This window comes from Hypanus sabinus, chromosome 7 (genome assembly GCF_030144855.1).
Source record: "Hypanus sabinus isolate sHypSab1 chromosome 7, sHypSab1.hap1, whole genome shotgun sequence".
NCBI lineage: Eukaryota > Metazoa > Chordata > Chondrichthyes > Myliobatiformes > Dasyatidae > Hypanus > Hypanus sabinus.
The window spans coordinates 143,085,894-143,098,339 of record NC_082712.1 but is presented as its reverse complement, the minus strand read 5'-3'; the positions used below and the strand labels follow the sequence as shown (position 1 = coordinate 143,098,339).

The window sequence follows — 12,446 nt, the reverse complement described above, 5'->3', positions numbered from 1 at the left end:
TTTTTCGCTAGGTTAAATTCCTTTTTTCTCTTCAAAAGGTCATAACTTATATCAGGATAGAAAAGAACTGTTTTCCCTTCATTCATCAATGGATCTTTTCTCTTTCTGGCACGTTGGGTGGCCGCCTTAAGGATCTTTTCTTTATCTTGATATCTTAAGCATTTTATCAAGATTGATTGTGGGTTTTGATCAACTTGAGGTCTTAAGGCTCTGTGAGCCCTTTCAATTTCAATTAACTGGGTTCCTTCTTCCATTTCCAAAATTTTCGGAATCCATTTTTGAAAAAAATTTATTGGATCCTCTCCCTCTATACCTTCAACAATCTTAATATTATTTCGTCTGTTAAAATTTTCAAGTACATCCACTTTTTCCAACAACCATTTTCTTTCTGATGTCCAGGCAGAAATATTATCTTCCATTTTATTCACTCGATCAATGGTGTCTCCCGTTATTTCTTCCAAGTTTTTAATTTTCTTGTCCATTTTGTCCTGTCTTTTCATCATTTTATCAAACATAATCTTCATATTTTTAATATTTTTATTACTTTTAATGCTTTTAATTCATGCATTATTTGCACCAAATTTTTTTTATGTCTCCAATATCACCTCCAACCTCTTCCTGTTACTCTTCTTTGTTTGTCTCTTCATCTTTGTCTGATTTATCCAGAGAATCTGATTCCACCTCATATTCACTTTCACTTTCAGTTCCAATCATAACTGGGATTTGTAGTTTGGGTTGCTCGTGTTTGCGCATGCCCCTTCCTTCACGCCTGCGCAATTCCTGTTGCTCTTTTTGTTTGGAAACGGTTGATGTTGCCGCAGTTTCCTGTTCTGTATCGCCGGAGGTAAAATGCACTTGAGCCCGAGGCTCTTTCAGGGCTGCCGGCCTTGATTCTTTTCCAACTTGTGTTGTCTTCAAAGTACCGTAGTAGTTTTCTTCTGCTTCTGTTTAGGAGACATATCTTAAGACAATCCTGAGTAGTTTATAAGTAATTTTTAAAAAGTATTTACTAACTTTTCTTCACTTAAACATTATTTTACTGGTTTTTTACGGGAGAGCTGGATTTCCACGTCTCGATCCTATGTCATCACGTGACGTCCCCAGGTGTCTTGTTCTTAACATGAGTAGAAACTTTATGAACTTGGGAGATGCATTTTAATAGCTGTGCTTCTTTAGCTGCCCTCTCCATGGATGTACTGATCTCAACTGTCTCCTGTAATGTTAGTCTGTCTTCTGTAAGCAAACATTTCTGAATTGCCTCACTATGCAGACCACATACGAGTCTATCCTGTAACATGTCATTCAGTGACTGCCCAAAATCACAGTTTTTAGACAATTGCTTCTGCGCCGCCATAACCTGCGAGATGGATTCATCTTCCTCTTGATTCCTTTTATTAAATTTAAGCCTCTCAACAATAATCAAAGCTTTAGTTGAATAGTGGCTCTTTAAGATTTTAACTCCATCCTCATCAGGTTTATCATCAGGCTTAGCAAGTTGCACTAGACGCGTAATAAATTAAAAGTTTTTGCACCCATCCCAGTCAGAAAAGTAGGAACACGAATATCATCTGATATTCAATTTGCCAGTGCAAAATATCCAAATTGTCAGTATGTGAACCCCATTGCTCTGTCATTTTATCACACAGGCCCACACTTCCAAACATTTGTCACATTTTCAAACACAATCACGTTCCAGAAAAGTCAGCTAGTCTTACCCATCTTTCTCCCTCCCTTTTTGTTTGTTTAACCGTCCTGTTCTTGTTCTCTCCCCTCGGATTCTTCACTCCCCCTGCTTCCTGTGTCCATTTTCTCGTGGCGTGCTCACCCACACAACACAATGTAGCAGCTGGATAAAGGGACAGAACAATACATACAGAACAGTAAATTGAAAACTCTCTCCAGGTTGAGGAACCCCACAAGCAGCAGTGCTGTTTATAGGGTCCATTAACTGGTTAAAGAATAGTTTTTAGCAGATTTCTGTTGATAATTCAAAGGTTCAAATATCAAATTTAATGTCAGAGAAATGTAGAGTTGGCCCTCCTTATCCACAGGGGATTGGTTCCGGGACCTCCCGCAGATACCAAAAAATGCGGATTCTCGTCAGTGGACTTTAGGACCCGGCAGAGCACTGGACCTTATTTAACCTGTCTCCGTGCGGTGGATTTTAGGACCTGGCAGAGCTCGGGACCCACAACCCGCAGTGTTTCTGTTCCGGAAGACGATCGTGATTGAAAATAAAGTGGAAATAATAAAGCGATTGTAAAGAGGAGAAATGCCATCGGTCATTGGAAAAGTATTAGGCTATGGTCGGTCAACGATCGGAACAATTTTAAAGGATAAAGTGAGAATAATGGAGCATGTAAAGGCCCTTCCCCGATGAAAGCTACAATTATTACTAAGCAACGCAGTGGTTTAATTATTGAAATAATATATTTCTTGTGTTTTATATGCATAGAAAGGTAAAATATTTACTACATACTAAGACAAATGTTTGACTAACTGATGCTAAATAATACCAGATGTACCTGTTCTGACTTAGAGAACTTGTGTTTCTTTTTTTTCAATTCCCAATCCACAGTAACCTGTGCACATCCTCCCGTATACTTTAAATCATCTCTAGTTTACTTAAAATACCTAATACAATGTAAATAGTTGTTATGCTGTGTTGTTTAGGGAATAATGACAAGAAAAATAGTCTGTACATGCTCAAATGAGTGCTGGAGAGAGAACTTCCGGGTTTTCCCGATCCGCGGTTGGTTGAATCCGTGCATGCGGATAAAGAGGGCCGACTGTATATAATATACATCCTGAAATGCGTTTTCTTTGCAAACATCCATGAAAACAGAGGAGTGCCACTAAGAATGAATGGCAGTTAAATGTTAGAACCGCAAAGTGCCCCCCAAGCTCCCCTTCCACCAGCGCTTAAGCGGCTGCAAGCAACAATTCCCCCTTACCCCACTGGCAAAAAGTGGCATCAGCACCCGCCACCGAGCACTCAAGCGTGAGCAAAGCAACAGCAAAGACACAGACTTGCAGTTACCCCAAAGACTTCACGTTTCACCTGGTATACAATGTGCCACTGGCTCTCCCCCTCTCTCTCTCTCTCCCTCTCTCCCTAGTAAGGAAGAAGCAGGTGTCTCCGTTTTTCCCAGCAAGTGGGAAGACATGACAAACAACTCGCTGGTCTATGATGTTAAAAGTACGTTGGATCACTTTTTTTTCGAGCTCTGTACCAGAAGATCTCAAAGATCTCAGGTCTCCAGGCACACAGCCACAGACATCCTGACTCCCTCGACGACACACGGGTCTCCTGCCGTGACACCGACCCTCGATCCACCCATCTCCAGAGCCCCGAGATCCTAGGCTTCCAAATCTGAGCCGGACCCTTGGCGTGCCAAACGACAGCGGTTGGTTACGGAACCCCAAGAGCGGGTCCCATTCCCGCAAAGAACCAAAGTCGGTGTCTTCAAGCGAGCCCTGAAAAGGAAAAATGGAGATATTAAAGTTGGAAATGGAGCTGTTTCTGAAGATGCAAGCAAAGGAGTTGCCAGTTAGCACCATCATTACTCCACTCTGTCTCCTCAATTCTGTGAATTCTTCAATTGCTGTGGTTTATGTTTCTGCAAGTTTTTGGTGTTTCCAACATTGTGTTTAATTTGTCACTCTCTTGCCCATTCTCTTAATCTATTTAAGTCCCTCTGCAGCCTACCTGTTTCCTCAACTGTTTCCTCTCCACCAATCTTTGTATCATCTGCAAACTTGGCAACAAAACCATCTAAGTCATTGATATACAACAAAAAAAGAACTCTAACACTAACCCCTGCAGGTCGTTGACATCCAACTAGAAAAGGATCCTTATATTCCCACTCACTGCTCCTAATAATCAGCCAATGCTCTAATCATGCCAGTAACTTTCCTGTAATACCATGGGCTCTTGACTTGGTAAGCAGCCTCATGTGTGTCACTTTGTCAAAGGCCTTTTGAAAATCTAAATATACAAAATCCACTGCATCCCCTTTATCCATTCTACGTGTGATCTCCTCAAAGAATTCCAACAGGATCGTCAGGCAAGATTTTTCCTTAAGGAAAACATGCTGAGTTTGTTCTATCATCTGTGTCATCAAGTACTCCATAACCTCATCCTTAACAATTGACTCTAACATCTTTCCAACCACTGAAGTCAGGCTAACTGGTCTATAGCTTCCTTTCTGCTGCCTTCCCCCTTTCTTAAAGAGTGTTAGTGACATTTGCAATGATTTTTGAAAGATCATTACTAATGCCTCCCACAATTTCTACCGTTATTTCTTTCAGAACACTAGGGTGCAGTTCATTTGGCCTGCGTGACATATGTACCCTTGGGTCTTTCAGCTTTTTCAGCACCTTCTCCCTTGTAATAGTAACTGCACTCACTTATATTCCCTCACACCCTTCAAGATTTGGCACATTGCTAGTGTCTTCCACTGTGAAGACTGATGCAAAATGCGGATTTAGTTCGTTTAGAGCTGGGAAGTTGAAAGAGATACAGGGTTAGAGAAGGAGGAATCTGATAGGAGAGGACAGAAGGCCATAGAAGAAAGGGGAGCACTGGAGTGATGGGCAGATAAGGTGAGAGAGGGAAGAGGAAATGGGGGGCATTAGTGGAAGTCTGGTAAATCGATGTCCATGCCATCAGGTTGGAGGCTACCCAGACGGAATATAAGGTGTTTCTCCTCTAACTTGAGTGTGGCTTCATTGCAACAGTAGAGGAGGCCATGGGCTGACATATTGGAATGGGAATGGGAACAGGAAGTGGATCTAAAATGAGTGGCCACTGGGAAATCCTGCTTTTTCTGGCGGATGGAGCATAGGGACTTGGCGAAGTGGTCTACGTCGTGTCTCACTGATATACAAGAGGACACACTGTGAGCACTGGATACAGTAGATCCAACAGACTGACAGGTGAAGTGTCACCTCACCAGAAGGACAGTTTGGGGCCTTGAATGGTAGTGAGGACGGAGGTGTAGCACTTGTTCCGCTTGATAGGTTTCACCTATCACCTACTACCTTGTATTTCTTCCTCCCCTCCCCCCATATTCTTACTCTGATTTTTCATCTTTTTTTCTCCAGTCCTGGTGAAGGGACTTGGCCCGAAAAGTCGACTGTTTACTCTTTTCCATTGATGCTGCCTGGCCTGCTGAGTTCCTCCAGCATTTTGTGTGCGTTGCTCGGATGTCCAGCATCTGCAGATTTTCGCTTGATTGTAACCTCAAGTTGTTTATGCTTTGGTAATGAATTAGAAACAAATAATAATTAAAACTAATTGTCTGGTGACCTTAATTTGGCATTTTTGTACACTGGAGAAGTTTCACGGCGTTGTGCAGTGATAACTTAATAAAAAGATTGTTGCAGAAATATGGAATTAAACAGAAAGCTTTGAATCAATAATCTGTGGGCATTTCCAGAGTTTGGTATTTCCCTTTTTTGCAATATTTTGATTGCTCAGTAAACTGGCTGATAATATTTCATGTATGTTTAATTTTTGTGGAATATTATTTGAAAGCAAATTCTATGCCTGAATCACTTGTGACAATAATCATATACAAGCATTTCTATCAAATAAAAGCATTTATTAGTGACCAACATCATCAGGTCTTCAAAGAAATTTTGACCCAGTTTAGCTAGGTGCAACACGTAATTTGGACAGAGCATGGAAAATGGGTGGTGTTTCATCTCATATCCCTGATTTGAGCCTGCTTAGTTTTTCTTTCAGACAGCAGAGATGAATATCTCTTGCATGTTGAGCATAAAATCTAAAGTATTATATTTCTATTTTTGCCAACTCTTAAACCAGTTATATAATTTCCATATGACAGGATCCCAACCAGACACTTGTGGGTGGGGGGGAAATAAAGATGAGCCTTCAGTTCAGTTCCATTTGGACCAGCTATGAAATATTATATCTCACTCAGCTTCTTGGATGACTAATTCTGCATATTTTGCTCAGAACAATTAAGAAGAACAGATTGATCTTTTACACAAGAGATCCTGCAGATGCTGGAAACCCTGCTGAGTTCCTCCAGCAGGTTGATCTTTCAGAAGGAGCAATCATTCATTAGAGTCTTAACTATTGTGATAAGCTTTGTTTTAATATTTTAGCATAGTGTTGGGTCATGTTATTAACTTGTGTATAGAACAAAAAAAACCCTAGACCAGGGGTTCCCAACCTGGTGTCCATAGACCCCTGGCTTAATGGTATAGGTCCATGGCATAACAAAGGTTGGGAGCCCCTGCTCTAAGCCAAGGTTTATACATGTGATTTTTTTTTAGCCACTTGAGTTACTTAAGAACGCATTGTACTACTGATTTCCATAACTTTACATTTGATTTACTGTTCTGATTCATTTCTTCTACTACATCACACAACTCAAAGTACGGAACTCATGGTTGTTGCTGGTTATTGATCATAATGTCTTGCACAGCCCTTTTACATGATTTTCCCTGCACTCTTCCAGAGGCTTTCTCTATTCTTATCCCAGTCCAGGACTCTCACAATTGTGAAATCAATATTTAAAACTGTCACTCATCTAAAGTCTGGATAAACAAAACTGTTTTCTTGAGTCTAGATTTCTTTTCAGATTAAGTTAGAAATAGCAATAGTGATCAGTTGCCTTGTAATATGTTCCCTAAACCACAACATCAGTAGTTATTCTTCTGCAAACTGCATGTATCAGGCTTTTTCTTCCCACATTCCATCTTTTCCTACCAGTTTTCCCTCTCTTTGCATCAAATCTCTTTAATCGTTTCTGCTCATGGTTTACTTCCTGCACATGGGTGCAATATAATGGCAAATGTTTATTTACATAAAGCATCAGCTGAAAGAAGACTACCAACACTAACATGTTTTAATTTGTCTGTTTCTGATACACTTTTAACGAATATTTATTTCTTTACAGGTGCAATTCGCTTTCCCCATCTGCTCTTTTATTGCCGGTAAGAAGTCCAACGTATCCTCTAAGTGATGCTGAAGACTCCTGTAGATCGAATCGGTATGGCCAGCTTTCGACTCCAAGGCTGAGTCTGAGAGATTGTGGCTCAGGCGGAGCAACCCCACGGAGCAGTTTTCTGCATTCATGTAGCATTGATTCACAAAGTCCTCTACTGAAAGCCGTGAGCATTGGGTGTTTAGGCAATAGCCCACCAGTTACCGCAGTTGAAGGAGTCAGAGACCAGAAGCCATCACACGAAGAGTGCCACAAGGAGCCAGGTGATGGGATAGGCAACCCGCAAATTAACCGGAGTACTCTGTCTTTGGGAACGGCTGCTATTTTCCGGAAACTTTCCCTCAGCAGGGCCAGCATATGCTCTCAGACTGTTGACATTAGGCAGAAGATTTCAGAATGGGAATGCAGAAAGGAAATATCTCCCAGGCGGCATCTGATGCTGGAGAAGAGAAAAGGTGGAGATAGGGCCAGCAGTGAGGGATGCCCCAGTCTGCTACCTTCACCCTGCAGTGAAAAGACCTTTGATCTGACAGGATTCAAAAGAATGAGTAGGTCATTTTCAGAGTGTTCCTACCCCGAGACGGAAGATGAAGCATCAGATAGAGAATTGTTTGCCAGACATGAAAGGTTGTTTGGTAAGAACCAGTCTTCCAATATCTGCAGCAAAGAACATGTAAGGAAACAGGGATCTGCAGTACTAAGCAGGATTCAGAAGATTGAACAAGCTCTCAAGGAGAGTCCCAATAAGGACCTTCCTCAGTTGCCCAGCAGCTGCTATGGGAGGGAAAGACTAAGGAAAAAATCCTTCACACCTAGTGTGTCAGAGGATATGAGGGAGACTGGGAGAGCAATGAAGAGGGGGAGTGTTAGTTCTGTGATAACAGAACCAGAGTCTGATCCTGGAATTGAGAAAGCTACATTACAGCAGCAACTCAGTCAAAATTCAGACAGCTCTTACTATAAGCCTGAACCACTGCCTGAGAGTCCACCCACCATTATGGTGAATCCTGTGCCAAAACCAAAACGCACCTTTGAGTATGAAGCTGATAAAGTCCATAGGAGTCCTCCTAGCAACAGTCTACCTCCATCGCCTACTCCCACATCTCCACCCCCGCTCCCATCATCCCCGGCTCCCCCTGTCACACGGAGGCAGAAAAAAGATTCAAACCTCCACAGAAAGATCCATAACAGGTAAACACTGACTTCACAATGCTTACTTTGGTTAAAACTAATTACCTGCAAGATCTGTTGGAATTAGAGTTGTTGGCAGCAGCTTTGGATTATGATGCAGCTTTAAGATAGAAGTGATCTAGGAGAGTAAAATATTGAATGAAAATGAAGTAGGTATTTCATAAACTGACTAATGTAGTCACAGCAATAAAAGCTATTAAAGGTGGAATGGATAAAATTGGATCCAGATGATTGAGCTCCACCTATCTGGACAGCAATGAAGATACATCATTATCCATAATCAAATCCCATGGATAGATCATGCCAGATGAGGAGGGCTCATTTAATTATCTTTGCCAGAATTACAATGTATGTCATTAATGACTTTGATAGATAGTGACTCAGTATTATTCCAAAGTCAAATATCAGATTGTAGGAATTAAGTCATGATTTTCCAGGAAAGATGGATGGGCACAGATTTGGAAGCTTTCAACACTTGAATTTGAATGGGGGGAGAAAGGAACATCATTTGCAAGGCAGGAGTGACTGACATCTTTTGAGGAGGTTCTGCAGAGAGCACATTTGCTGGGTAGTTGAGGGTAATAATTTTAGGTATCATGGTGGCTAGGATGGGAGTTTTGTGGTTTGTAGCTTGGTGGTGGCAGAGTCTGGGATGCAGACGATGAGCTTCATGGATAAAGTGATATCTTAAAGGGCAACAGAGGAGGTTTTTGAGAAGGTGAGGTGATTGGGCCATAATATAGCAGTCTAGGATAGCTCTAGGGTAACTGGGGTACATTGGCAAGCAAGAGCTTTAGCACCTTGTCAAGTTGGATGTCAAAATCAATCTGATCTATGACCTTCAGGAACAATAGAAACAAGGCTGTTCCACTAACATAGCCCAAGGCAGAAAGGCTGAAGGGGCCTGTGGGAAATAAGATGGTATGCTTGATCATTGCTGAAGCAGGTCGTGGACTAAATGCTGATATTTTGAAAGTGTTAACCTACATGATTTAGAAGAAGGCTTTTTCCATGTGGAGGAACCATTTCAATTGGGGAAGGGAGATATTTATGAAAGTGATTCAAAGAATTGCTCATAGATAGCCCTGTTTGAGATTGAGATGATGGAAATAGTGAGGCCAAGTAAGCTATTTTCAGCCTGAATCATGCTTTGACAGAGGCACAGCAATTAATCTTGATCAGAAGGAACTAGTCAGCTTTCTTCATTCTGATGACTGTCAGATCACTAATGTGTGCAGCTGTCAGCTGAGGATGCCTTGTGTTCAACCATGTTGCTGGCCTTTTTAGTCATCAACCACCCACTCTCCAGGTCTTCATAAAAGTACGATTCTTTGGGATAGCATTGTGGGTCTGACAAACAGGGCTTGGTAACTAAAACAAGGAAAAGAAAAAAAAGATTCAAGGATAAAGTGGAGATCAAATTTTATCTTCAAATTTTCCATGCTACCATTTCCCAATGGCATGCCAAGAGGAAATGAAATCTACAAAAATTAGGAGCTAAAGAATGAATATGTTATTTAATATCTCAATTTGCTGGCAAGAATTGTTGTCTCAGTGCATCAGAACTTTGTAGAGAAAGGAAAAATAAATAGGTCTATACAACGCTTGAAAAATAAAATCAAATTTCCTGCTTGGTCTGGACTGCTTAGTCTCCAGTCTGTACAAATGAAGTTGACATTTCTATACTCAAACTTCTATAGTTGTACTGTGGAGAGCATTCTGACAGGCTGCATCACTATCTGGTATGGGGAGGAGGGGGCTATAGTACAGGACCGAAAGAAGCTGCAGAGGGTTGTAAATTTATTCAGCTCGATCTTGGGTACTGGCATACAAAGTACCCAGGACATCTTCAAGGAACAGTGTCTCAACAAGGCAGTGTCCATTATTAAGGACCCCCTGCACCCAGGGCATGCCCTTTTCTCACTGTTATCATCGGGTAGGAAGTACAGAAGCCTGAAAGCACACACTCAGTGATTCAGGATCAGCTTCTTCCCCTCTGCCATCAGATTCCTAAATGGACATTGAACCCATGAACACTACCTCACTTTTTTAATATATATATTATTTCTGGTTTTGTACAGTTTTACTCTATTCAATATACATGTACTGTAATTGATTCACTTATTTATTTGTTTTCTTCTCTATTATGTATTGCATTGAACTGCTGCTGCTAAGTTAACAGATTTCACGTGATGATAAGCAACACGCACAAAATGCCGGTGGAACGCAGCAGGCCAGGCAGCATCTATAGGGAGAAGTACTGTCGACGTTTCGGGCCGAGACCCTTTGTCAGGACTAACTGAAAGAAAAGTTAGTAAGAGATTTGAAAGCGGGAGGGGGAGACCAGACATGATAGGGGAAGACAGGAGGGGGAGGGATAAAGCTAAGAGCTGGAAAGTTGATTGGCAAAAGGGATACAGAGCTGGAGAAGGGAAAGGATCCTGGGACAGGAGGCCAAGGGAGAAAGAAAGGGAGGGGAGCACCAGAGGGAGATGGAGAGCAGGCAAGGAGTGATTGTGAGAGGGGCAGAGAGAGAAGAAGAGAGAAAAAAAGGGGGGAGGGGAATAATAAATAAATAAGGGATGAGGTAAGAAGAGGAGGAGGGGCATTAATGGAAGTTAGAGAAATCAATGTTCATGCCATCAGGTTGGAGGCTACCCAGACAGAATATAAGGTGTTGTTCCTCCAAACTGAGTGTGGCTTCATCTTGACAGTAGAGGAGGCCATGGATAGACATATCAGAATGGGAATGGGACATGGAATTAAAATGCGTGGCCACTGGGAGATCCTGCTTTCTCTGGCGGACCGAGCGTAGGTGTTCAGCGAAATGGTCTCCCAGTCTGCGTCGGGTCTCACCAATATATAGAAGTCCGCTCCAGGAGCACCGGACGCAGTATATCACACCAACTGACTCACAGGTGAAGTGTCACCTCACCTGGAAGGACTGTCTGGGGCCCTGAATGGTGGTGAGGGAGGAAGTGTAAGAGCAGGTGTAGCACTTTTTCCACTTACAAGGATAAGTGCCAGGAGGGAGATCAGTGGGAAGGGATGGGGGGACGAGTGGACAAGGGAGTCGCGTAGGGAGCGATCCCTGCAGAAAACAGAAAGTGGGGGGAGGGAAAGATGTGCTGGGTAGTGGGATCCCGTTTGAGGTGACGGAAGTTACGGAGAATTATATATTGGAGCTGGAGGCTGGTGGGGGTGGTAGGTGAGGACAAGGGGAACCCTATCCTGAGTGGGGTGGCAGAAGAATGGGGTGAGAGCAGATGTGTGTGAAGTGGGAGAGATGCGTTTGAGAGCAGAGTTGATGTTGGAGGAAGGGAAGCCACTTTCTTTAAAAAAGGAAGACATCTCCTTTGTCTTGGAATGAAAAGCCTCATTCTGAGAGCAGAAGCGGAGGAATTGTGAGAAGGGGATAGCATTTTTGCAAGAGAAAGGATGGGAAGAGGAAAAGTCCATGTGGCTGTGAGAGTCCGTAGGCTTATAGTAGATATCAGTAAATAAGCCGTCTCCAGAGATGGAGACAGAAAGATCAAGAAAGGGGAGGGAGGTGTTGGAATGGACCAGGTAAATTTGAGGGCAGGCTGAAGGTTGGAGGCAAAGTTAATGAAGTCAACGAGCTCAGCATGCGTGCAGGAGGCAGCGCCAATGCAGTCGTCAATGTGGTGAAGGAAAAGTGGGGGATGGATACCTGCATAAGCTTAGAACACAGGCTCTTCCACAAAGCCAGCAAAAAGGCAGGCATAGCTGGGAGCCATACGGGTGCCCATGGCTACACCCTTGGTTTGGAGGAAGTGGGAGGAGCCAGAGGAGAAATTATTGAGAGTAAGGACTAATTCCGCTGGATGGAGGAGAGTGGTGGTAGAGGGGAATTGGTTAGGTCTGGAATCCAAAAAGAAGCAGAGAGCTTTGAGACTTTCCTGGTGGGGGATGGAGGTATATAGGGACTGGACGTCCAAGGTGAAAATAAGGCGGTGGGGGCCAGGGAACTTAAAATCATTGAAAAAATGCAAAGCATGAGAAGTGTCACAAACATAGATGGGGAGGGATTGAGGGGGGTATAAAACAGTGTCAAGGTATGCAGAAATGAGTTCAGTGGGGCAGGAGCAAGCTGAGACAATAGGTCTACCTGGACAGGCAGGTTTGTGGATCTTAGGTATAATAAATCTGATTCTGATTTGATTTCTGTGTGAAATGTCTGAGCAGGATATTGCATTCTGTCAAACCGCTGTGCTTATATAAATTGTGAATGAGTCAGGTACAGGTTGTCCACCC

The 12,446-nt window shown here is 42.6% G+C and overlaps 1 protein-coding gene across 4 annotated transcripts in view; it reads left to right on the top strand.

Moving 5' to 3' along the window:
- The window catches only part of dennd2b (DENN domain containing 2B), a 439,983-nt gene that overhangs the window by 251,181 nt on the left and 176,356 nt on the right, over positions 1-12,446 (top strand). For all 4 annotated transcript variants that reach the window (XM_059975845.1, XM_059975847.1, XM_059975844.1 and 1 more), the window contains one exon: positions 6,933-8,171. In XM_059975845.1, the coding sequence (XP_059831828.1) occupies positions 6,933-8,171 (1,239 nt within the window). The remainder of the gene's footprint in view (positions 1-6,932; positions 8,172-12,446) is intronic.